This window comes from Zootoca vivipara, chromosome 9 (genome assembly GCF_965207765.1).
Source record: "Zootoca vivipara chromosome 9, rZooViv2.hap1.1, whole genome shotgun sequence".
Classification (NCBI taxonomy): domain Eukaryota; kingdom Metazoa; phylum Chordata; class Lepidosauria; order Squamata; family Lacertidae; genus Zootoca; species Zootoca vivipara.
The window spans coordinates 16,588,887-16,615,998 of NC_142592.1; the positions used below are offsets into that span (position 1 = coordinate 16,588,887).

The following is a 27,112-nucleotide window of genomic DNA, read 5'->3' on the forward strand; positions in this document are numbered from 1 at the left end:
TGCGCATTAAAAAGCTCCTATTATCTTTCTGAAATCAAATCACTACCTCGTTTGCCTGTGCCTTGGATGTTTTAAGATAATGAACACTTCCATAGCAACAAAAACCTGATGAGAAAAGATTACTTTGATTTGGACTGTTGCAATGGGGGGGGGGAAGTAATATAAGTTGTTGGAGGGGGCGGAAAGCTGCACTGAGACAACGACATTAAGGTGAGTAGGATTTCTGCCGCCCCCTCTTTCTGCTTGACAATAGTCTTATCTGAAAAGGGAATGCCTTCCGTAGGGAACAGCGGAGCAATGCAAGCAGCAGTTTTCCTTGGGCCAAAGTGGTACATGATGCCGCTTGGGATGTGGCTGGGCACAGAAAAGACTCGGTGCGAGGGGCACATGTCCTAAATGCGCCCCAAATTGATGTGCATTAATTTATATGTGCAGCAGGTTATAAGATGGAGGGAGTCTAGGAGCTCGCGGGCAACACTTTGCAACTTGCTTGGATCCAGTGGAAGCTGGTCCATTAGGGCAGGGCTGTCCAACAGGTAGATCGCTGCCCTGCTAATCTCAGTCTGTGCCTGCCTGCCTGCCTGCCTGCATTATTAAAGCCCAAACAGAGGGTGTCACCGCCTCTTGGGGCTCACTTGTCTTGTGCCGAGAAAGCATGGACTTGTAAAAGGGTAAGAGAGTATTGGGAAATGATCCATAATGAATGGGAAAAGACCTTTAAAAGTACTTTCGCCCCTAAAACCAGAGTCCTTTCTGTTGTGCAATTCAGACTGAAATTCCCAGGTGCCCAAAAAGGTTATTTACTGGTATGTATGCTACTATCGCAGCCCTTGTTTTGTTAGCCCCAAAATGGAAAACGAGTGAGGTCCCAACCAAAGGAGAATGGCAGCTCAAGTTGACAGAATATGCACAAGTTGCAGACTTGACAATATAGAATAAGAGAACAAGAACAACATACGTTTAGAGAAGATTGGAAAAGGTTTATTGAATATATGGGAAATAATTGTGTACATCTGAAAAAAAACTGGCAGCATTTAGATAAATTCAACAGTGTAAATCAGTTTTGATGGATGCAATAATGGAATACTGAATGGTATGGTAAAGGTAAAGGTAAAGGGACCCCTGACCATTAGGTCCAGTCGTGACCAACTCTGGGGTTGCGCGCTCATCTCGCATTATTGGCCGAGGGAGCCAGCGTATAGCTTCCAGGTCATGTGGCCAGCATGACAAAGCATGGCAAACCAGAGCAACACATGGAAATGCCGTTTGCCTTCCCGCTGTTTATCTACTTGCATTTTGATGTGCTTTCGAACTGCTAGGTTGGCAGGAGCTGGGACCAAGCAACGGGAGCTCATCCCGTCACAGGGATTCAAACCGCCAACCTTCTGATCACCAAGCCCTAGGCTCAGTGGTTTAACCACAGCGCCACCTGGGTCCCACTACTGAATGGTATAGTTTTTGTAAAATATGCAGGGATTTATGATATGTAAAATGAACCATGGAAAGAGAAGAAGGGAAAGCATTAATATCTTAGTATTGAGTATTTTTAATTGTAAAACAAATTTTAACAAAAATTATATATACATATATAATAATAATAATTTATTATTTGTACCCCACCCATCCCCCAGCCACTCTGGATAGCTTCCAACAAAATTTTAAAATACATTAAAATGTCACACATTAAAAACTTCCCTGAACAGGGCTGCCTTCAGATGTATATATATATATAATTTTATATAGAGAGAAAGCATGGGCCCAACAATCAGTTTCCCCTCCTTGCCCTGCTCTTTTCCCAGGCAAAACCCACTCTTTAGCTCTAAATCGGAACAAACAGCAATCCGTAGAAAATCATATTGCTTTTGGCTGAGTGCTAAAGAGTGGTTTTCCACAGGGGGGAAGCAGCAGGACAAAAGTGTGGATATATGCCCCTACTTTTCATAGGCGGCTGCATACGCAGTACACCTTCAAAGCACATTCCCCCCCCTCAAAGAATCCTGCGAACTGTAGTTTAAGGGTGCTGGGAATTGTTGCTCTGTGAGTGGTGAACTACAGCTCCCAGGGTTCTTTGGGGTGAGTTGTGTGTTTCGAATGCACTTTAATGGTATAGTAGGCAAATAACCGTGGCCTGCCCTAAGTTCAGATACCTTTCTGGTACAGCTATAGTCCTGTAGTGACCCTTCATTTTAAAAAAAACCCAACAAAGGAACAAATCATTTTTATTTATTTTTTACATTGAACAGAAATTAACCTCAAATATATCTCCGATTCTTTTTAAATGTGGTCTATATGCCCTCGATACCTAATTAAAAAGGTGCCTTTTCCAAGTGTTGGAAAGCCAGGGTCCATGAATGACTTTGATGAATCCTGATATCTTACAGAGACAGAGCTCATTTAAAAACGGATCCTAGTTTTTCATCAGCAGGGGGAAATTTATTACTGTCAGGACATTTTTGGAACTGATAAAACCAGGTCTTGCTCTCTCACCCTGTTGGAGTGTTTGGTTGGCAGAGTTATGCAGTCTTGAATAAGTCATATGCTGCAAGCTACAGGGGCAATCTGTTTGAAATTTAGACACCAGAAATATTTGTTTGCCCATCCAATTAGGCTAATTGTGTCTTCTGCGGTGGATGCTCGCAGTTCCCTTAGTACCATATTCATATTGTTTCGTCTCATTAAGTAGTTTAATTTAATTATTTTCTACTCCACTATTGGCTGCATTCTACGCATAGCCATTTATAAGTTTTCCCAATTAAACAAACACTCTCCACGCCATGGGCATTTTCCTCCTGAAGGTATTAGCCTAAGCCTTGGAACGGCAATGGTTTTGTTTAATTTTGTTTTGTTTATCTCTAATCTAGCAACCTACCAAATATTTAGGGATGCATTAGAACATCTCTTAAGTTATCATAACCAAATTTGCACGATTTGCAGCTTGTGTGGTGGCATGTGTCTGGTGGGGAGGGGAGACGCAGGGGGGGGGAGTTTGGCGCAATGTGGGTGCAAAACAGCAGGAGCACCACATTGCCTCAAGCTCCCCACACCTCCTGCTCTCCTTTGGGGTAAGTGGCAGTGACTTGCTGTATACCAGGAGATAAGTGGAAGCCAGGAGATAAGTGGAGCCATGGGCGTAGCCAATGGGGGAGGCAGTGCCCCTCCCCCATGTCGATCAATAAAACAATAGAAATACTTAACTGACCAATCATGTAGGTTCTGCCTACCCCCAACTTCGTTGGACTGGTCATGTTGTGTGGTTATGCCTGATTATCTTCTTCCAAAGCAACTACTCTACTCCAAACGTAAAAATGGAAAGCGTAGTGCTGGTGGCCAACAAAAGAGGTTTAAAGACTCTCTCAAGGTAAATCTTTAAAAAAATGTATAAACACCAACAACTGGGAAACACTGGCCTGCGAGCGCTCCAATGGGAGAACAGCCTTTACCAAAGGTGTCACCAGGGGCGAACAAAGGCTAACCGACACCCGGGGCGGGGGAAACCGCCGGCTGCGCACATGCGGCGCGATGCATATGTGGTGTCACTACATAGGGCGCATGTGCAGCGTTGCTACGTACAGCGCATGTCCCAGCTCCTGCCAACCTAGCAGTTCAAAAGCACCTCAAAGTGCAAGTAGATAAATAGGTTGTTGCCTTTGCCAGAAGCGGCTTTGTCATGCTGGCCACATGACCTGGAAGCTGTACGCTGGTTCCCTCGGCCAATAATGCGAGATGAGTGCGCAACCCCAGAGTCGGTCACGACTGGACCTAATGGTCAGGGGTCCCTTTACCTTTAGCCTCCTTAAATATTTGGGGGGGAGGGGCTAAAGGGACCTTGGCCCCTAGGAGTTGGCTTCTATGCTACATGCAAAGCATGTGCTCTGCTCCAGTGTGACTGTATATGCTGAACTCACACATCCCAAGCTTGCATTTCATGGCCTTTGGGTTTCACATTTCTCCCCTCCCCCTATTTTACATTTTTCTCCTTCCCTTCCCCCCCCTTTTTTTGCATACACCAGATCTGTCAGAAAGGGGGCTGTGGTCCTAAGAATGCCACACGTCCGGATTTTTTCGGACATTGGAGAAATTTCAAAGGCGGAATTGACACGTGTGTGTGTGTGTGTGTGTGTGTGTGTGTGTGTGTAGATTCCGAAAGGTGTTGCTTTGTTCTGGATCTTAGGCAAGTCAATCGAAAAATTGAGCGTTTTTGTTAAAATAATAAAATATTAGTAATAATAAATTCCTCAACAACTTTGGGGTTTGTCTAAAAAAAAGTTCAGCAAATTTCAAGTTTCCCTAAGAAAATGTCAACAATTTCGCTGGTTTCCTTTAAAAAAGTTTTGGGGTCTTCCTAAAAAAAAAAAAGGCTCAATCTTGGTCTTCCTGAAAAAGACCCCCTCAATCTTTGGGACTTCCTAAAAAAAAACCTCAGTCTTGGTCTTCCTAAAATCTTCCTTTAAAAAAGTTCAACAACTTTCGGGGCGTCCTGGCTTTTCGAGTGCTGCTCGTTGGTGCCTTAGGAGACCCTCCCCCCCCCGTGCGGAATCCTTGCGTGCTCTCGCCTAGTGACGCAGCTCCGGGTGGCCTCTGCGACTGGCGGAAGGGGAAGGTTGTTCCCACGAGGTCGCGCCGGATTGGCTGGCGGCGGGGGAGGCAGCCCGACTCCCCCTCGCAATGTTGCAAATCGCGCGCCTTTGAAGGGCAGCTGGCCGCTTGTTGCGCAAGGCCAGGCAGGCGGAGCTCGCCGGGGACAGACAGCGGGGCGTCCACCTTTCCCACGCGTGGACGCGAAAGGTAAGCGAGCAAACTGGCGTGCGCTCTTGGAGAGGGTAGCCTGCCTGCCTGCCTATCTGCGACGGAGGGAAAAGCCTGAGCTTTGCCGCTCCTAGGTGCTGTAGGAGGAGATCAGATATATATTTGCAACGGAGGCCTAGGAGCCTCCGGGAATCCCAGCGCCCACGTTGCTGCTGGAGATCCTGCAGCAGCAGCGGGATCTAGAGATCCAGGCTCCTAGAATCGCTTGCCGTAGGCCTCCCGGGGAAAGCCGAGGTGCAGACTTGCATCATTGCACAACCTCTAGTGTGAAGCTGCGTTGCTTTTTTAGTGGAGCTTTCCCCCCCATTTCTGGCAATGCGTAATTGGAGAGCGTCGCGCACTCTTGTCTTTCACATTTGAGCAAGCCTTTAAGTTTCTTTTTTTAAAATTTTTATTAGTTTTCAAAACTAAACTAAGCCTTTAAAGTTTCTAGCTCTCAGTGTGGGAGCCCAAAGATTGCTTCTTCCCAACGGATTAGGCAGAGAGACCCTTTAAAAAGAAAGAAAGAGAGCGCTGCTTCTCTGATTACTCGGCCATATGGGTGCTTTCCTGGGCCAAATAATCCGGGTTGTGTGCTTCGTGGGCGTCTCCCCTCCTCTCCTCCCACCTGAGGCTTCATGCACCTGATGAAGTAGACTTTCTTAGCATCGTGGAGTTGAAAGGGCCCATAGGGTCATCTAGTCCAACCCCCTGCAATGCAGGAATCTTGTGCCCAACGTGGGGCTCGAACCCACAACCCTGAGATTAACCCTCGTGCTCTAGCGACCGAGCTATCCCACAAAAGTTTATATCATTTAAAAAAGGTTTTTAAGTTGCCACAAGCTTGTGTTATTGCTGTTTTTTGCTGCGATAGACTTAAAAGGTTTCTGGACATTTTTAATGTCTTCCTTTTTCATTTTTTAGACCGATTTGCAATGAATGCCGTGAGCAACTGATTCTGCTCCACCCCCCTTTTGTCTCCCTCGCAGCATTCCTCAAGTCTGGAGACTTGAGGAATTTTTAGCCTGAGGGAAAGGTGGCTGTTTCTTTCAAGAGGAGTGGTTAGGTTAGCCTTTTGATGCCAAAAAGGGCAGTGAGTCTTTAAAGCTATGGTTCTTAAAGGGTGTGGCAGGAGAGGATAGCAGGTGTGGGTGGGAAGATTCAAGGGCAATCAAAGAAACATTTAAACACTTCAGTGTAGTATGGTATCAAACAAACTTTTAGCATAGTATCAAAATATTTTTCATAGTATAGTATATTTTTTTTTATTTTTTGCAGAATATGGATAATTATCTTTTCAAAATGAGAGCAAGAGCATGAAGTGATACTGAGGACAATCCTAGTTGTGTTTGTTACCAATAATAATAAAAAATGGTGTGGCGTGAGCAACTTTTTATTCTGAAAGTGTGGCCCAGAGGAAAAAAAGTTTGAGAACCACTGCTTTAAAGGCTTATGATGCCACCAAAAATACGTTAGCATTTCAAAGCTCCCTGTCTTTAAAGGGCCTACAAGGTGCTAGTCTTCAAGGAACCACAATATTTCTTTATTGTTCACATTTCTACCTTGCTTCTCTGGTTGACTACGTTCATAGGCCCTGGCAAATGTACAGCCTTTGCAACTAGAGACAGATAAGTTTAACAACCTTTTTGCATTCCCCATAGAAAGGCATAAAATATCTTGCTGTTGATATCGGTGGTAATTGGCTTCTACTTATTGGAATATATAAGGACCTTTAAGCTCAGTAATGCGAATAGTTTTACTGAGGGCTTGGTTGTCCTGGTAGCAGTCTTACATGTGTTTGGAATATATTTAAAAGGCAGTGTACGTGTTTTTCTCCTGACTTCAACGGAATAGTGTTTGCAGTGGCATCAGTGAGGAGGGAGGAGGGTTAGGAGTGGTGAAGTTTTCCACTCGGTCTTAGTCATCAAAGAGCAACTACTGTTTGTCGTAGTGACTGGCGAATCGTACAACCGAGACCAAATAGTTGTGAATGTGTGTATGAAACCATTGTTGCTGGTAACTGTAATAGCAAAGATGTTTGCTATTGTACCAAAGCTACAAATATAACAAATTGTTCTCTATGTTTTCCAGTCTGATAGATTGTGGCACTAAGCTCAACAGTTCTCAGTCCACCTTGCGAATGTTGTCAGGCTATGATGAGATGGGCAGTAGATCATACAGTGGTACCTCGGTTTACAACCACAATTGGTTCTGGAAGTCTGTACTTAACCTGAGGTGAACTTTCCCATTGAAAGCAATGGAAAGTGGATTAATCTGTTCCAGATGGGTCCGCAGTGTTTGTAAACCGAGGCGGTTGTAAACCGAGGTATGACTGTATTATAATCAAACCTCTTTCTGCTCAAAACTGGAGCCAGAATCTATTGAAATTTTACAATGCCTGCTGGGTAATTTTACTGTGTTGATATGTATCAATAACAACATGCACTTTGAAAAATTGAAAATTCTCATTCGCCCTTCAGTCTTCGATGAATTTGGTGTGTAAAGCAGAGAGAGTGATGTCGGTTGCAGTTTCAGATTTGTAATGTTTGGGTTTTTGCTTCCTGTGGAATAGCGCTTGTTTCAAAGGAAACCACCAAGGTTACTAAAGGGGTAACTAAAACTTAAGTCCTAGGCACACTTAAATGTTAGTAAACCTTACTGAACTGAATGAGATTTACTTCCAAGTAGAAGCAAGCTCTGCAAAACAATTTTTGGACTGCAGTATGGATACCTTCAGGGCTGCATCTCAATTCTCATTTTTATAATGTAAAGAGAAGGCCAGAATTTCATATTGCATTTGACAACGTAAGAAAATGTACATGGTGTGGGTCATGTTGAAGGATGGAGGCATAAATACTTAAATAAAACCAATAAATGTGGAATTTGGCAAGTGTTGACTGTTGTAGGATTGTTGTTGTTTAGTCATTTAGTCGTGTCTGACTCTTCATGACCCCATGGACCAGAGCACGCCAGGCACTCCTTTCTTCCACTGCCTCCTGCAGTTTGGTCAGACTCATGTTGGTAGCTTCGAGAACACTGTCCAACCATCTCGTCCTCTGTCGTCCCCTTCTCCTTGTGCCCTCCATCTTTCCCAACATCAGGGTCTTTTCCAGGGAGTCTTCTCTTCTCATGAGGTGGCCAAAGTATTGGAGCCTCAGCTTCAGGATCTGTCCTTCCAGTGAGCACTCAGGGCTGATTTCCTTAAGAATGGATAGGTTTGATCTTCTTGCAGTCCATGGGACTCTCAAGAGTCTCCTCCAGCACCATAATTCAAAAGCATAAATTCTTCGGTGATCAGCCTTCTTTATGGTCCAGCTCTCACTTCCATACATCACTACTGGGAAAACCATAGCTTTAACTCTACAGTCATACCTCGACATCCGAACGCTTCAACTTCCGAAGGTTTTGACTTCCGAAGTTGACAACCCCCGGAAGTCCTTTCGCCGCTCACGCCCGGTGCGTGCGTTCTGCGCATGTGCCGTAGCGCAAAATCGCACTTTGCACATGCACGTAGCAGCGCTTCGACATCTGAAGACATCGGCTTACGAAGACGGCCGTGGAACGGATCGTCTTCGTAAGTCGAGGTACCACTATACGGACCTTTGTCGGCAAGGTGATGTCTCTGCTTTTTAAAATGCTGTCTAGGTTTGTCATTGCTTTTCTCCCAAGAAGCAGGCGTTTTTTAATTTTGTGACTGCTGTCACCATCTGCAGTGATCATGGAACCCAAGAAGGTTGGCAATTGCCAACCTTCACACCGCGTATCGTTCATCCTTCCTCTTAGTGTGAGAACCATAAATCTATTCTCGCATCCATAGTTTTGGAATTAAAAGTCAGAAGGGACTAGTTGATGATTTAGGCCAAGTTTTTCTCATTCATTCTGCACTGATTACACTGCTTAGAATTCTTGGATTCCTTGATTGAATTTCAGATACAGATGCTACTTTTGACTGTTACCAGATTGCTTCACTTGTAACAATTTTCAGTTCATGTTTTCATTAGTAAGGAATACAACATTCAAGGTTTTTCCCCCTCTTAAAAAGTTGGAAACGTTTGCAGTTAATTGGCAATGTGCAGTTATGACTTCTGCATTGCACCTTGTGTTAAAAACTAACTAGTTTTACAGCAGATTTCTAAGGAGACCAGGTTTTTTTGTTGTTGGGGGCAGGAGGATGGATGGACACATAATGGCTGTTTCTGAACACCTTTATGTTGCATCTCCTTATTACTTTGTCTTTGCTTGCTGTTAGGCTTTTAATCATGCTTCGAGCATTCAAACGCACAGGTGGTAGTTTTGAGCGACACCTGTCAAGGTGGCAGCATTATCATAAATCTGTCCTGGCAATCAGAAGAGAGGACGTCAATGCCTGGGAAAGAAGAGCCCCGTTAGCCCCACGGCACGTCAAACTTTTAACCAACCTGGGCTACAAAGTTCTGGTGCAACCGTCCAATCGAAGGTCCATCCACGAAAAAGTAAGTGCTGAGATTTTTGTTGTTGATCCTGAGGGTAGGAGCGGTGTACAGTTTGTTTCTTGTGCACATCTAATCAAAATTATTGGGCCCTTGGTGTTATAATGCCCATAGTGGTTTTATGGGTGTTGATGAAGCCTCTTGGCAGCGATTGGCTCAACTGCTCTGATGTCACAGAGGGACTGAGCAAGCTACAAAGTTTGCTGTTGCTGTTTGAGCTGCCTTGTTTTCTGGAGTGGGGCAGAGCGGGGCCCAGAAGGCCCTAGAGAAGGAGAGGTTGAAAAAGCAAACACAAGGGACTTGCTAAAGAGGTGGCAGGCACCAGACAAGTTTGTAGAACTGGGTAGCACCTAGGAAAAGAGGGCTGGAAGGAGGAGTGTTTATTTCTAATACCTCGTATTGAGCCAATTTGAGTTTAAATTTAAATGGATAAAATTAAATAATAGTGAATTATTATTATTTTTCATTTTTTTGAGATATAATTGAGGGGTAGCAGTATAAGAGAATAGTAATTAAAGAATCTGAGATAAGTGGAAGTCTAATGTGGGAGGAGAAGATATAGGGGAAGGATTAAAATAAACAAGGTAAATAAGGGAATTAGGAATATAGTGGAAGCGTATGCTGATCTCATGATTTCGGACATGATTGAATAATTGAATAAGTGTTTATTTTTCTTTGCTGATTGTATTGTCTTTATTTATTATGTTTATGATTATTATAATTATCATTTACATTATATTATTTGTAGTAGAAGCTATACGGTATTATTTTATGTTTTATTATGGTTATTATTTATATATGATTTTGTATATTATGTTTTTTATATTATTGTTTGGCTTTTTTGTATGTCATTTCTATATTTTTTTGGTGTTTTGTTTTTGTTTTTGTGTGTGAATGTATTTTAATTTAAATTCCAATAAAGTTAAATTAAAAAAAATTAAAAAAAGGAAGGAGGAGTGTGTGAATGAATGACAGGAAGAGATGGGGCAGCGAGGAAGGAGCTGCAGATGAATGAGCGGAAGATGGAAGAATTGGAACCAGCAGAGGGGGGACGGAGGCTGAGGTTGACACAGTGGTGACTTCAGTGGGGGGTCCGCAGAATGGGCAAACCCCAACAGGGCCAGCACCCCCCCCCCAAAATAAAGTAAATGAAGTAAAACGGCACCTGAACTCCTCCCATAATAAGTCCATCAAGCTGAGAGTCTAAAATTACTTTAACAGCCCCACTGAGTTCGCATAGAGATTTATGGAATCAATATTGTGGTGGCCTATGGCTTTGAACAGTTAAGATTCATTTGCATATGAACCCACAAGCTACATCTTCGGCTGAAAGCCTCCCCTCTTTCTGATATGAAAAGAGCAATCCTTGTGTACTGCCATTTTGCTCTGGCACCGAGTGTGTGGTTTCATTTAGAACTGGCCCCGAGTGGATAACCAGTATAGAAATAAGGCTCACCTTCCAGAATGGCATCTACTGGGCTGTCTCAATATTTTCTGCCTTTGTTCAGTTTGGCTCGAGACGTCAATTCCTCTCCAATGCTTTGTTTGCAGGACTATGTTAAAGCTGGCGGTATTATACAGGAAGACATTTCGGAGGCCTGCCTGATTGTGGGCGTGAAGAGACCACCGGAGGATAAACTAATTCCCAACAAGAACTATGCATTCTTCTCTCATACTATTAAAGCTCAGGAGGCAAATATGCCCTTGTTGGATGAGATCCTGAGCAAGGTAACATTTCAGTTACCGAAGATTGCTAATTATTATTATAATATGGTGAAATGGTCAGTTCGGCAGGGTGAGAGGTTTTGCAAAGTGCAATATTGGGTTTCCACGATGCGGCAATGAATTAATGGCAGTGTGTTTTAGTAGCATAAAAGGCAAAACAAACATCATTGAACTCAGAGTAGACCCATTGGAATAAATGGACTCAAGGCACATTTTCCCTGGTCTAACCCCCTACTGAGATGAATGGAAGTGGCTGGAAGGCTTATCTTTGCCCCTTTTTATTTAGAAATCCCATTTATCTCATAGGAGACATTCCCAAAGCATTGCTTTATAAAAGAATTGAAGCGACTTCCTTTACATGCATCTTTCTATAAATGGCAGGGGTTGCTGGGATTTGATTTTGATTTTTTAGTGTACTCGGATGAGTGGAGCCTGAGAACAAATGTATATATGGTGTGTTGTACTTGCAGAACATTCGACTGATAGATTACGAGAAGATGGTGGATCATAGAGGAGTGCGAGTTGTAGCCTTCGGAAAGTGGGCTGGCGTTGCAGGTATCTAAAGCAAATATTAATACAGTGGAACCTTGGTTTATGAACACCTCGGTTTATGAATTTTCGGTTTATGAACACCGTGGACCCATCTGGAACGGATTAATTCATTTTCCATTACTTTCAGTGGGAAAGTTCGCTTCAGTTTATGAACGCTTCAGTTTATGAACAGACTTCCGGAACCAATTACACCCATGCTTCAGTTTATGAACGCTTCAGTTTAAGTACTCCGTGGACCCGTCTGGAACGGATTAATCCACTTTCCATTACTTTCAATGGGAAAGTTCGCTTCAGTTTATGAACGCTTCAGTTTAAGTACTCTGCGGACCGTCTGGAACGGATTAATCCACTTTCCATTACTTTCAATGGAAAAGTTCGCTTCAGTTTATGAACGCTTCAGTTTATGAACAGACTTCCAGAACCAATTGTGTTCATAAACCGAGGTACCACTGTACTGTGTTTTGGCCATTTTCAACCAGAAGGGAACTCCATGCCTTTGCACTTGCTAGCTTTTATTTATTTATTTAATTTACTCATTCGCTATAAAAGCATTAACACACTGCTTAATGTTATAAAGAAAACCAATCTCTAAACAGTTATTAGTGAGCATGGGATTGGGGAGGAGGGATGCTTCACCTATGCCACCTTCGAGATTTTTGCATTTTATTTTATTTATTTTATTTTTATTTATTTTTATTTTTTTACTTTTCAGGTTTATACGTTTCACTAATTTTACAATCCTTTTTGCATTTCAAAACTTTACTTCCTTCTCTGTCTTTCTGTGGTTCCTTAAATTTATTTTTAATATCTTCTGCATATCCAAATTAATTTATTTGCTCATTTATTCATCTTCTTTAAATATATACTCTTATGAAACTGCAGGTTATTACAATAATCCTGCCCATGTTCCTATCTGTTTACAATTTATCTGTAATTATTCAATGAACCATTTCCACTCCTTTATAAAAAGTTATCTTGATTGCTTAGTCTTCTGGTAAGTTTTGCCATTTCTGCATATTCCATAAGTTTTTTTTAATCCATTATCTGTCTATGTATTTCAAAACCAAATCAGTAATTTTCGATATAACTGTAAAAACTACTCTGAAATTTTTATTATTCCAAGAATGAAACCTTTACCGGGGTTGTAAATATTAAGATTATACCAGCAAGAACGAGTCTTTCTGTAAAAAAATGATTTAAATCAAGTCTTACTGACTAATGATTTCAATCGCGATTTCAATCGATTTGATTCAAATCAAATCCACCCTGGCCCTGGGTGACTCTGTTGGGTTCATGGTGGGTTTTCCACCTGGCCCAGGAACTTGGAGCAAATGGTCTGTTAGTCGCTTTGAGGCATTGTGACTCTAGAACCCCCTTTAAATTTCCTTACTTCTCTCACCAGTTTGACTCTGTTGCAGCATTTAATAACTGTGTGTACTGAACTAACTGTGTATTTTGTAATTCTGACCCAGGTATGATCAACATTTTACATGGAATGGGATTGCGATTTCTTGCTCTGGGGCATCATACTCCTTTTATGGTAAGGAGATTAGATAGGTAGATAGATAGATGTAAAGGTAAAGTAAAGGTACCCTTGACCATTAGGTCCAGTCGCAGACCCGCCGGAGCGGTACCCATTTATCTACTTGCACTTGACGTGCTTTCAAACTGCTAGGTGGGCAGGAGCTGGGACCGAGCAACGGGAGCTCACCCCATCGCGGGGACTCGAACCGCCGACCTTCTGATCGGCAAGCCCTAGGCTCTGTGGTTTAGACCACAGCGCCACCCACATCCCATATATGTGTGTGTGTATTACTGGGGGAACATGGGGCTGGGGGGAGGTGGGATGGGTAGATTTTCGTTAATTTGTCCCAAAGGCCTATTGACTCCCATCAACATCATCATCATTTTGTTATTTATACCGCGCCCATCTGGCTGGGTTTCCCCAGCCACTTTGGGTGGCTCCCAACAGAACACTAAAAGCAGAATAAAGCTTCAAACATTAAAAACTTCCCTAAACAGGGCTGCCTTCTGGTGTCTTCTAAAAGCCAGATAGTTGTTCATTTCCTTGACATCTGGTGGAAGGGCGTTCCACAGGGTAACCTCACACCTCGCAGTGAGGGAACCGCCAGAAGGCCCTCGGAGCTGGACCTTGATGTCTGGGCTGAACGATTGGGGTGGAGACGCTCATTTGGGTATACTGGGCCGAGGCCATTTAGGGCTTTAAAGGTCAGCACCAACACTCTGAATTGTGCTCGGAAACGTACTGGCAGCCAATGTAGGTCTTTCAGGACCGGTGTAATATGGTCTCGGCGGCCTCTCCCAGTCACCAGTCACTGACATTAATCTCTTCCTGGTTTCAGCACATTGGTATGGCTCACAACTACAGAAACAGTAGCCAGGCTGTCCAAGCAGTCCGCGATGCTGGTTACGAAATTTCCCTAGGCTTGATGCCAAAGTCTATTGGACCCATAACATTTGTGTTTACAGGCACAGGCAACGTGTCTAAGGTAAGGCACCCTTCAAATGCATAGCACTAGTACATTTTCTCATTGCAACCCGAGTATTGGCTTGTTGTAGTACATACTGTATAAGGCCTGTTCATATCTTTCAATAAAGCTATAGGCCCCCTTTACTGCATTTCTGTTCCTTCCATACAGGAGTAATGAGATGCACACATAAAGTGTCCCATGTGATGGCTGGAACATAGGAAGCTGCCTTATATTGGGTCAGATCATTGGCCCAAGTCAGTGTTCGAAATTAGCCAGGCGCCAGGCGCGTTTTGCTACTGGCGTGGGTCCTGCTGCGACCACAGTGAGATTTCTGGGCGCCAGGTTGGCAACTGGGCTTTACTCCACAGTTGATACAATTTTCATTTCCACTGCGTGTGCTTCTCCTTCTTGCATATTGGGATGGGTGAATTGTTGTAAGAGCAAGCTGCAGTCAAGCAATATTGTTGAGATCAAAGAATCATAGTATTGTAGCATGGGAAGGGACCCCGAGGGTCATAGGCAGATAGACATTTCGTTGTCGGGATGCAAGATGGCATTTGGTGCCTAGCTTATATGCCTGAGTTTCTAACACTGGTCCCAGGTCCGTGTCTAAGTCAGATCATTGATCATTGCATGGACTGACAGCAACTAGGAGTCTTGCTGACCTATCTGGAGATGCTAGGGATTGGAGCCTGTGACCTTTTGTCCAAGGCATTTGTTCTTCCACTGAACCTGAGCCCCTTAAAATAGTAGGATGAACATCAGGGCCGGCTCTAGGTAGACTCCCGGTGGTGCGGTGCACCAGGGCGCTGGGCTGGTAGGGAGAGCGCTGCGCGGCAAAGCCGCGCGGAAACTATGCTGCGCCCTGCGAGGGCGGGGGCGCCGGAGCGATCTCCGCCCCTCAGAGCCAGGGCGCCCGACCTGCTCGAGACTGCCCTGCTGAGCACGATTTGTGGGTCTCTAGCTGTGTTTGTGTGTCTCTAGCTGTATTTGATTTCAGCCCCTGAGGAGCACCCAACCATCTGGAGAAGGTGCAAAGGGTGGAAGAGTTGGATGGTTGAAGGTCTAGGCAACAAGTATACATTTTTGAATGATATGGTAGAAACTTGGACAAAAGCAGACAGGAGGAGATTCCTGAGGTCGTACACTGAATGCTGTGGCAGTGCAAGAATTTGAACTCCAGTCTTCCTGGTTTAAATCCAGAACCATACACACGCACAGTAATGTGTGCAGGACAGTCCTTGGCAGAAGAGTTGTTCCTAGAACTTCCCAATTCCTTGCATTTTTTTTAATTTTTATTTTTGGAAAATCTAACCTATCAGCCTTACTTTTATCTACAGGGTGCCCAAGAAATGTTCAATGCCCTCCCTTGTGAGTTTGTGGAGCCCCACGAGCTGAAGGAGGTCTCTCGAACTGGAGGTAGGGCATTCTGGGGTGGGCTTCAGAAGCTCTGCGGGGGTACGTTGTTTTCTTTTATTTACTGTGCTCCTCTCCACAGACCTCAGAAAAGTCTATGGGACGGTGTTGAGTCGACACCACCACCTCGTAAGGAAGAGCGATGGCGTGTATGACCCCGTGGACTACGACAAGCACCCAGAACACTACACCTCTCGTTTCAACACGGATGTGAGTACACCTCTCCCATTATTTTGCCCCGAAGTCTTCCAAATGAGTCAGACTCTGCCCTATAGTTACCATGACCTCTGTTACCTACGGCACCCACTTTCCTGTCAGTGTAACTCATGTGACCAATGTGCTTTTTCTCAAAAAAGAAAGAATTAAGCTGGTGATTGTCATATATATAATTTTTTCTGTTTTACAATTTAGAATATGCATTTAAACATCCTTTAAATATCAGTGGCTTCCCTTCTCTTTCCGTGGTTCATTTTGCATATCATAAATCCCTCCATATTTTACAAAAACTAAACCATTCATTATTCCATTATTACAGCCATCAAAACGTACTTGCACTGTTGAATTTATCTTAATGCTGCCCAGCTTTTCAAATGTGCACAATTGCCCCCCATATATTCAATAAACATTTCCCAGTCTTCTTTAAACGTATGTTCTTCTTGTTCTCTTATTGCATATGTTAAGTCTGCAAGCTGTGCATATTCTGTCAGCTTAAAGTTCCCATTCTTCAGTTGGGACCTCGCTCGTTTTCCATTTAAGCTGATGATTGTCTAGATGCCTGTTGCATCTAGAGAACCGCCTGGTTCCATGACCAGATGATAAAGTGAGGCATACGATCAGCATCAAGGATTTGCATCACATAGTTACTGAATCACATAGTTAACTATTTGGATCAAGGTGTTGGTTCCTTACAGGGTAAGGAGAAATTGCAGCTTTGTTTTACAGATTGCACCTTACGCTACTTGCGTGATCAATGGGATCTACTGGGAGCAGCATACTCCGCGACTGCTAAGCAGGCAGGATGCCCAGCGACTTCTGGCTCCTCTGCGACCTGCTGCTGCTGCTACTGAGGGTTGTCCGCAATTGCCACACAAGTAAGAAGCTTGTATTTGGTGATAGCGGGAATGAATTAAATCGGTGCTGGGGATCCTCTTGTTTCATTTTTCTTTTGAGGACTGCATTTGCTCAGAGGCAATCTTACAGGGACTGAAACTAGAAGTGGACGGGGCCAGAGCTAAAAATTAGACTTGGCTTAAAGTTTGCTCTGTCATGGAATTCAATACTAATACTAATAATAATACTACTACTAATAATAATAATAATAATTTATTATTTATACCCCGCCCATCTGGCTGGGTTTCCCCAGCCACTCTGGGTGGCTTCCAACTGAATATTAAAAACAGTACAGCATCAAACATTAAAAACTTCCCTAAACAGGGCTGCCTTCAGATCTCTTCTAAAAGTCAAATAATTGTTTATTTCCTTGACATCTGAAGGAAGGGCGTTCCACAGGGTGGGTGCCACCACCGAGAAGGCCCTCTGCCTGGTTCCCTGTAACTTCCTTTCTCGCAGAGAAGTTCAGAAGATGTTCCTTGCTTGGGATGCCATTTGGCCCGGACCAGAGTTTCCCAAACTTGGTTCTCCAGCTGTTTTTTTGGACTATAATTCCCATCATCCCTCACAACTGGTCTTGCTAACTAGGAATTGATGGGAGTTGTAGTCCAAAAAGAGCCAGAGAACCAAATTTAGGAAACCCTGGTCTAGAACCATCCCTTGTTTGAAATCTTTACTAAGGTTCCCTGGGGGAGAGTATTTTGTTGAGTACTAATGGCAGACTAAATCTGTCTTGTCCAGCTGTTGATTTCTTCTGACACTGTTGATGGCGGCGCACTTGGGAGTTGTATCTTCAAGACTTTAAAAAACTGAAAGTCATTTATTGCCTATGTGGCTGTTGTTTCTTTTAATAGACTTGTTACAATATGCGACATCTCTGCAGACACTGGAGGGTCTATAGAATTTATGACGGAATGTACGACAATAGACAGCCCCTTCTGCATGTATGATGCCGATCAGCATATTATCCACGACAGGTGAGAGGGTCTTCCTAAATTTCTTTTGTGTTGAAAAGCTCAGTTATAAAGCAACACACAGTTGTGTGTTTTGTAGTGTTTCATTTAATTGTGATGGATATAGTTGAGGTGTCTCCAAGCATGCACGGGCTTGGATCTTGGAGGTTAAGTAGCTTAACAAATTGCACGAGAGGGAGATTCTTGCATTCCTAGTTAGTTCAGGAAGGTCACTGACACACAAAAAAAGCCACTTCGGAAGGTTGGTGGCCTTCCTGAACAAAATAGGATTGACTCTTGGTGGGGAGAAGTGGAACTGCCTCTGAAGACAGTTCGGAAACTTCAGCTGGTGCAGAATTCGGCCGCCAGGTTGTGCACCGAGCCAAGATGGTTTGAGCATGTAAAACCAATCCTGGCCAGAACGTACTGGCTGCCAGTTAGTTTCTGGGCCCAATACAAAGTTCTGGTTTTGACCTATAAAGCCTTAAATGGGTGTGGGCCACAATAGCACAAAAACTGCCTCTTCCCATAGGAAACTTCTTAGACCCTGCAGTCATCATCTGAAACCCTTCTTCATGTGTCTCCTCCAGGAGGGGAGCAAGGAGCCTTTTCTGCAAGTGGCTCCCCACTTGTAGCATGCTCCCCCCCCCCCACAGAGAGGCTTGCCTTTCTATCATATCTTTAGGCGCCAGGCAAAAAGATTTGTGTAAAAAACAACAACAACTTTTAAAAATGTTTTTTTTAAAAAAGAGAGAAATAGTGCACAAAGCTTTTGTTGCCTGGAATCAAACTTCTGTCTCTTCTAGTGTGGAGGGATCAGGGATTTTGATGTGTTCCATTGACAACCTGCCAGCTCAGCTTCCTATAGAATCCACAGAATGCTTTGGAGACATGCTTTTCCCTTACATTGAAGAGATGGTAAGTGGGGAACTTGTTTTTATTTTGAGTGTTTAAGCGTTTGTGTGTTGAGGAGCTTCTGGCCTGCCCCATGGGTAGGAAATCTGCTGTAAAACTCAACTGGCAGAAATGAAGTGTTTCTTAGAAGCTAATTCAGGCTACACAAGGTAGAAACTTCTCAAATAACGGTCTTTTGTGGGACCTTTCCCCCTCCTCCTCTGAAACCTATGGCTACTAAATGCAGGCGACACGGAAAGTTGCACAGACCTTTCTTAAAAGAGCCGTTCCAATAAATGTATTTATCCATTTTGATGAATAGGATTTTGATTCTTTACAGTACAGTGGTACCTCTACTTACGAATAACTCTACTTACGAATGGAGCTCCGTCCGCCATCTTGGATGCAGTTTAGATAGGATTTTTTCTACTTACGAATTTTTAGATAGGGTTGCTTCTACTTAGGAATTTTTTTCTCTCAATGCATTCCTATGGGATTCGACTTACAATTTTTTTCGACTTACGAATGTGCGTTCGGAACGCATTAAATTCGTAAGTAGAGGTACCACTGTACGCATTTTTCACAGTGGTGATCTGGACAGTTGTGTAAGTGTTCTTTTTCAGAGGGGAATTAACTTTGTGTGTGTGTGTAATTCATTTCCTGTTAATAGCGAAATCTTAGTGGCTGTGTTGTGACATGACATCATGTTCACTATATGGGATTTGGGTTGATAAGGAAAAAAATCCTGGGGTGTGGATTTATTCCGCTGCCCAGCTCATCGGGGTCCCACTCCCTGTGGGTCTCTCGGGTCAGCAAAGGAGGAGTCTGCAGTCAAGTTAAAGAAGCAAAACAGCCGTCAGTAGACCTGATCCTTATTTGTTGCAACAAGGGTGAAACACACAAAGACCTCTCCCCATTTCCCACAATGCACTTTTCAACAGCATCATCCATACATCACAAATATGTCACAAAGTAGGAGGGTTTGGCGTGTAGAACAGTGTTTCTCAACCAGTGTGCCTCCAGATGTTTTGGGACTACAACTCCCATCATCCCTAGCTAGCAAGACCAGTGGTCAGGAATGATGGGAGTTGTAGTCCCAAAACATCTGGAGGCACACTGGTTGAGAAACACTGGTGTAGAAACATGAGCCCATCACCCACTCCTGTCAACAGCCCCAGTTCTCAACACCTTTTAACTACCCTCTTTCCCAAAGAGCAATAAAGGTATTTACACATCCCCCTAGCTGCAAGGCGCTTCTTCTTTGAAAGTGTCAGAATTCAATCCACCATCCCGATGGATTTCTGTCTGGGGCATGAGCTGCTCTTGACCGCCTCTTGCCTCCTATTGCGAGGCTAAGTTCACACCTTCTGGAGGGTGTCAGAGGTTGTTGCGACTACTCTAGAGTAACGACTCTCCGCCAGCTTGTCTTTTAACAGTCTTTATTGGTGCACTCTATTTACAGTGTAGAGAGGTGTTGGAAACATGTCTGCTCATTCCGATCCAGAATCCGGCACTGCCCCCCTGCGTGATTTCCCCCAACATAAGAGTCTTGGGACAGTGAATCTCCTCCCCCTTTTCCTCCTCCGTAATTCCGGAACCGGGGGAAAGGGTCTACGCTCCGTGCTTTCCCTTCCCCCCTTCTATCTTTCTTCCCTCCTGTGTAGCCAGGGCTCTCCCATGCTGTCAGAGCCCCAGCACTCTCCCTCCGCTTCCTGGCTAGCCCCTTCAGAACCCGCGCTTCCATCGCTGTTTGGGGAGGAGCTACTCCTGATGCAAGGGGGAGGTTCTCTATACTGTCTTCCCCTTACAGAGGGGCAAGGAGTATGTAACCTTATGCTTAAGGGATTATGGGAGCAGGGGGAGCCTTGGATTCCCCTCTTCCAGAGGAGTCATAAGCCATGGGAACCAAGGAAATGGGTCAAACTGTTGAATCTTGGTGATTATTTGTGAAGTTTCTACAGTTTTCTATGCAGTGGAACCTTGGAAGCCAAACGCTTTTGAACTCGAATGTTTCGGCTCCCGAATGATTGAAAACTGGAAGCGATTGTTCTGGCTTTCGAATGATTATCGGAAGCCGAACATCCATTGCAGCTTCCGATCGGCTGCGGGACACTCCTACAGCCCATTGGAAGCCGCGCCTTGGTTTTCAAACTGTTTTGGGAGTCGAACGGACTCCCGGAGCCGATTAAATTTGAAAACCAAGGTACGACTCTATTGGATAGTCAGAGGAAACAGTACAACACATGGTAACCGCTTATTGCTACACTTTTATAGACTACTTTTCTGAGCCTCATTGCTGTTGTGTATGTATGGTGCTTGTGCCTTAGTCTGAGGCTGCGGTGGGGACTTGGGATTTTGGGGGAGTTGTTGAATCCCCCCCATCCCTGGCTTTAACAAGGTGTTCTAGCTCCCAATGTAATGGGGAGGGCAGAAGTGAGTGTACTAGCTCTGACCCCCTATTGCTATTGCCTTCCACAAGTTGGAGGAATAACTTCCAAAACTGGGAGCATTTTTTGCTTGTAGAACCATAAACTTATCGGGGATAGTACACAAATAGAGCAGCTTTACTTTATTAGGTTGGAAGCTGCCCAGGGTGGCTGGGGCAAACCAGCCTGATAGGTGAGGTGTAAGTAATAAATTATCATTGTTATGGCTGCTGCAGATATTTGCTTACAACTTGTGGAGAGTGATTGGAATAGCAATGGGACTTATAGAGCTAGCAGGCTCATCTCTGTTTCTGCTCACGCGATGGCTAATTGCAAGGGCGATTTAAATGCCTAAATAGGACTGACGAAGAGGCTCTTCAAACTGGAGGGAGAAATGTTTGAGTCTGTATCAGCAGGTTAGCGAAATGGTGGCTGTGAACAAATGTAAAAGTGAGGGAGAGAGGAGACCTTAGGGGGTTGGGTAATTGCAAGCATCTTCATGTTTCTCCCAGCACAGGAACTTTTCCAGCTAAAATTGAACTGCAAAGGAATTTCATGCAATTCTAGTTCTGCTAGAAAAGGTTCTGTGGTGGAATTTGGTAGAGTAAGAGCTCCACCTGTTGCCAGGTTAAAGAAACAACAATGCTGTGTACTTGAATGGACTTGAATGCTGTCTATGTAACTAAACTTTGCAGTAGGACTGCTAACGTTTCAATGGGTGCATGTAGCTGTTTATGAGCAGAATGATAGTTGGGTGTTAGTAGGTGCCGATGATTTTCTACATGTTTTGAAAAGCTTTACTGTACTGAGTTTTCTTCTCATTTACTGATAACCTGCCTTTTCCCCTGATTGAACTCAAGGCAGCTTACGGTTGAAAATAAGAACTGCTAAAAAATAAGGGGTAAATAATTCAAAAAAACAATATGGAACATTGATTGAATTAAAACTACATACATATATAAAATGTATTAAAACCATATAAATAATTACAATGAAAACAGCATGGCACCAGCCTTTTCATTAGGACCAGCTGGTTCCGAAAGCTTGGTGGAACAAGGAAGTCGTGCTAGTGGAAGGATAACAAGAAGAGATCCAGTCTTAACTTGTCTAGGAAGAGAGTCCCAAAGTCTGGGAGGAGCTATTTATATACAGATGCTTTCCCTAATTTTGCAAAAAACAAAAAAAGCTCACAAGGACTGTAAACAAACCATCAACTTATTTCTACAACAGAAGCATTGATATATTTGCGACCAGTATGTCATAATGTAGTATTTATAACCACACTAACAAGCTGTTAGACATTCCAATTAAAAGCGTCCCCAAATACATGAGAATGTTACTCATATACAGTCATATCTCTGGTTACGTTCACTGCGGGTTGCGTACATCACGGGATACGAATGCGCCGAACCCGGAAGTATTGGAATGGGTTAGGTGATTCGCGTGTGCGCAGAAGCACTGAATGACGTCATGCGCATGCACAGAAGTGCCGAATCGCACGACGAGCATGCACAGATTCAGCGCTTCAGGTTGCGCACTGCTCAGGTTGCGAACAGGGCTCTGGAACAGATCCCGTTTGCATCCAGAGGTACCACTGTAAATAAGAATTGCCGCAAACACACCGACCTTTATCTAACTAAGTTGACCCAAATCACGTAAATACCAGTAGAAGAAGGGGAAAGATCTGTATCAAAATGCTACTGCTTAATTCGCCTAATGTATTTAGTCAGCAGAAGTTCATACTAGGGCTTTTTCTTGCTCAGTGGGTCTTCCACCGCTCTCCTCCGCAAAATTGACTCTGGGTGGGAGGTCAGGAGAACGTATCTCTGCCTCTTGGCCTCCCTCCCCTGCTTCTGCTTCTGCCTCTGGACTTCTCTCTGCCACAGACTCTCCCTACTCACTAAGCCCTGTTGTCTCTTCAGCTTCCAGCACCACCTCTTCTTCCTTCTCCCTCTTTTCTCCCTGACCACTCTTCGTCGTCCCACCACCAATCCCCGTGCTCTGAGCCCTCTTCCCTTTGGGCTTCCCCAGCTGGTGCCTGCCACCATTCCTCTTGTGTCCAGCCAGTCTGTAACACTACGGTTGGCCAAGAGGGAATGTGTTTATTATCTTTTTATCCCACCCTTCCTCCCAAAGAAGCCCAAGGTAGTAAAGACGAATGCAATTGCAAAGGCGATAAAAACAATTCAGAACAAAAAGGACATCTATATAAACAGCCACATACCCTTAATATCGAAGTTGCCCGGGAATGTGGCTCTGGAGTGGAAAAAGGTTCTCCACCCCTGGTCTATATACTGACTGGCATCTCTCTAGGGTTTCATACCAGTCTTTTCCAGCCCGGACTGGATTGAACCTGGGATCTTTTGCATGCAGATCAGATGCTCTGCCATTGAGTTTAGGAAGCCCTTGCAGTCAAGGCCCGAAAGCAGGCGACATTTATTTATCCCCCTTCCTGGTCATTGTTTTTCAACGCTTCTCTGAAGCTGTGTGTTAATGGCTTTGGATGAGACATAAGTGGCTCCTTAGAGAGTGTTAATGGTTGTTGTGTAGACTGGAAGCAAGAAATTCCAAGAGTCCTGGGCTTGCTTAATGGCAGGAAGAGCTTTCCTGCGAATATCTGCTGCTGCAGAAAGTGAGAGAATGCCACAAACCATCTTCCCTCCGGTCAGAGCTGTCTTTCCCATAGGGCTTAGTGGTGCATTGTGGCAGGGCGCCGGCCTCTCAGGGGCGTCCCAGTGAGTGGGGGAGCTGTGCAACTTTGCCAGAGGCCTCCCCTTTCCCTGCACGCCCGCCAGCTGCACCCCGCCAACCATATGGCTGGCGGGTGCACAGCTTCCCTCCCTCCCAAGCTTCTGCGGGGATCGCTCTCCCACAGCTGCATGGGGGAGAGTTGCCCCCCCCAATGGCTGGCAGTGCACAGCTTCGCTGCCCCCCCACTATTCGTGGTAATTTGGGAGCAGTGGGCGGATATTTGCACCCTGATAAATAAGGCCCTGCATACAGTGTCCTGCACTAATGTGTGGAGCCCCTGTAACATTTTTTCTTTTGAAACATGGCCTTCGTGACACACAAGCTGACCTCTTCCAAATCCCTGTTGAATTAAAAAGAGGAAAAATGATTATCTTATAAAATATAGCATTTTTTTGCTGTTCATTAAAGGCCGTTGTATATTCTTGTAATAATTCAAGTGATTAATTGTACAGTGGTACCTCGACTTCCGAAGGTTTCGACTTCCAAAGTCTGCTAACCTGGAAGCATTTTCGCCGCACGTGCATTCTGCGCATGTGCAGAAGCGGCTCGCGCGGTATGCGCAAAGCGCAAAACCACGCTTTGCACATGCGCAAAATGGACGCTTCGACTTACAAAGTTTTTGACTTCCGAAGAGCGCCGCGGAACGCATCGCATTTGTAAGTCGAGGTACCACTGTACAATCCTATGCATGGCAAGAGAAAGTGACCAATAAATTTAATTAATAAATAGTAATACAGTGGACCCTCTGGATATGAACGTAATTCATTCCAGGGGTCTGTATGTACCCCCAAAAATCTGCAAGTAAAGGCGCCGCTTCTGCGCATGCACGCGGCACAATAGAGTGCTTCTGCGCGTGGTGATACCTGAAAGAATACACTTCCGGGTTTGCTGTGTTCGCAACCCGAAAGTTAAGTTACCCAAAGGTAGCATAACCCAAGGGTCCACTGTAATATACTGGAAGTAAGACCAGCTGAACTAAAGTGTATGTGTTGTGTGTGGAGCTTTGCTTAGACATAGGCAGCAACCATAAAATCCCCCGGGTTTTGAGTTACCACAAAAAGCCAAACAAGAGTGAGGTAAATGCCTCAGGGGACATATTCGCAGAGGCAGTTGCAGCAGCAGTAGCCCCTGGCTGTTCTCCCTGAGACCCTGGTCACCCTCCTCTGTTGGCACACGGCCTCTCCTGAGCCTTGGCCCAGGTGCAGTAGAGGACATAATCCTGTAACCCGTCTTGAAATAAGATTCAGCTCCAGTCCCATGAGCTGCTCTGTGTGGAAGTGGCTGTGGGCGCCATCTTGTTTGTCACTTCGGGTACCAAAATGTCTCTCGGGCCAGCATTAAGCAGTGTTTGAAACTCCCACGGTATATAGGTGCATTTTGTGACAGGGAATTTACTGGTAATCAGTTTCTATGCTCTGGGCGCAGCCCTGCACCTGAGATTTTTGATTAAAACTGCAGAGTGGAAGGAAAGGAGGACCTTTTTCTGCCTCCCCACTTCCAGCTACTCTCCGAAGACTGGAGAAGAGACCCTCTGAAGAATATTAGGGGGGTGGGCAGGGGAAGGACTAGACCGTGTGTAAATGAACGTAATATTTTAGCTGCAGTTCATTCATTTTCAGCTTTGTATTTTTGTTATTTTTTTTTAAAAAAGTGCCCTGCCATTCTGTTCTTGCGCCCGTAACCCCAGTTTTGGGTGCCGTTTAGCTCCTAGCTTTCATATCTCGGTTTCTAACACTGAGAGTTAGCACTGTGCATCTTGGGGAGACAAGTTGCTGTATCACCTGAGACAGGAAAATATATTGGACCAGCCCATGGCAGGTAACTTGCCAGTGTTAACTTATCTCTTCTCTGTTCAGTCAACTAATACAATCTCATTGCTTATCTCCACTTAGGTGTGATTAGGAGAGCTTTTCCTAGCCATCCTGTCTCTTAATGGGTGAAAGAATGAGATTTCCAGAGTTACACATGTCTGTCTAGATTAGTGGTTCCTAAATCTCTACTAAGGAAACCGCAAATAGAATTCGTCCCTTGTCTTTTTGGCCTCCCCCTAATCCTGACTCGGTTCTCCAGCCTGTCGGTTCCGCTTGCGGGCTTCGTGCGATATAGATATACATGGCAACAAGATTTGTTTCATGCGTATTATATCTTGTCTAAATGGTGGCACAGCGGCTCTGTGAAGCGGGGTGGAAGGGGAAAGTGAATCTAGGAAGAAGAATTTAATTGACAATTGAAGGTCAGGAGAATTTCAGGTCTTCGAAGTGGCCTGACTAGCAACACAGTCTGCATTTTAATCTGAGTTTAAATCTTGACGGTTGCCTTGTTTTTAATGAAATGTACTTTTCCAAGACTCTTATCTGTGCAAGATAATTATCTGCCTGAAAGCAAGTGCTCTGACGAGAAACCTTGATCTCCACAGCTGTTATCTGAAGCCTCGGAGCCCCTCGAAAGCCAGAATTACTCACCTGTAGTTAGAGACGTAAGTCTTGCAAGCCAATTGACTCCTTTTTTTCCTCTTAACTTGGGCATGGCGAGGTCAGCCGCAAGGAAAGTAATGATGTGTTTCGTATACTTTTGTAGGCAGTGATTGCATCCAATGGTTCATTGACTGATAAGTATAAATATATCCAGAAACTGAGGGAGCGCAGGTAATAAACGCATAGATTTCTCTCCCCACCCCCAGTATATCTGACTAAAGTTTTGAATTATTGTGTCATATTGTGTTTCAATGCTGATGGGTTATTCCTACCTTGTTTTCCGTGGCGAAGCATGAGTCTGGCACGGCTGTCACAAGTATTTATTCTAATCGTGCTGATGCAGAAGCCAACTCGGGGGCCTTCTCTGCAGGTCATTCAGAGATGTGCTAACAATTCCACATTTCGCTAATTTATTTCCTCTGTGAGTTTACTGAAAGAATGCCATGGGGTCCCCACAGGGCTCTTGTGAAAAAAAATAAGCGGGGGGGGGGGGTTTCACTAGGGGGAAAAAAGACCTGGGGGAGGGGAAATCCGCGCCCAGGGAGGCGTCACCATTCAAATGAAAGAACCGGCTGCAAAAGAATAGAAACGAAATAAAGCCAAAGAGAACAGTGGGCAGATCTCAGCTACACGGGAAAATTCCTTTCTGATCTTGTACATGGGAAACAGCTCTAGAACAGACACGTCCAACAGGTAGATCGTGATCTATCAGTAGATCACTGGATGTCTGTGGTAGATCACTGGTAGATCACTGGCTCCCCCCCCCCAAAGAAGCCGAACAACTTTGGCTCCCCAATCTACAGGTAGATCCCCAGCTGATCCTGGTAGATCACGGGATCCTTATTGTGTACAAAAAGTTATGGGGGGGGGAGCAGCTAAAAAATCCTCTCCCCAAAACCTCAACAACTCTGGCCAATCCACCCATCGCACACATGCTCCTCCAATGACAATGGGTAGACCACTGCCAGTTTTTTAATACTGGGAGTAGATCGCAGTCTCTTGGGAGTTGGATATGCCTGCTCTAGAAGATGAGAACAAAAATCTATCCACTGAGCAACCACAAGA

At 44.4% G+C, this 27,112-nt stretch overlaps 1 protein-coding gene across 2 annotated transcripts in view; it reads left to right on the forward strand.

The window, feature by feature from the left end:
* The first annotated feature begins 4,609 nt into the window (after positions 1 to 4,609).
* AASS (aminoadipate-semialdehyde synthase) overlaps positions 4,610 to 27,112 on the forward strand; it is a 46,691-nt gene continuing 24,188 nt past the window's right edge. The window contains exons 1-13 of one of the 2 annotated variants that reach the window (XM_035127117.3): positions 4,610 to 4,785; positions 9,035 to 9,257; positions 10,806 to 10,982; positions 11,450 to 11,534; positions 13,004 to 13,071; positions 13,895 to 14,041; positions 15,364 to 15,442; positions 15,522 to 15,649; positions 16,382 to 16,530; positions 17,404 to 17,526; positions 18,309 to 18,420; positions 25,990 to 26,049; positions 26,151 to 26,218. In XM_035127117.3, the coding sequence (XP_034983008.1) occupies positions 9,045 to 9,257; positions 10,806 to 10,982; positions 11,450 to 11,534; positions 13,004 to 13,071; positions 13,895 to 14,041; positions 15,364 to 15,442; positions 15,522 to 15,649; positions 16,382 to 16,530; positions 17,404 to 17,526; positions 18,309 to 18,420; positions 25,990 to 26,049; positions 26,151 to 26,218 (1,409 nt within the window). In that variant the 5' untranslated portion in view covers positions 4,610 to 4,785; positions 9,035 to 9,044. The remainder of the gene's footprint in view (positions 4,786 to 9,034; positions 9,258 to 10,805; positions 10,983 to 11,449; positions 11,535 to 13,003; positions 13,072 to 13,894; positions 14,042 to 15,363; positions 15,443 to 15,521; positions 15,650 to 16,381; positions 16,531 to 17,403; positions 17,527 to 18,308; positions 18,421 to 25,989; positions 26,050 to 26,150; positions 26,219 to 27,112) is intronic. The other variant, XM_088652212.1, reaches the window with a different exon arrangement.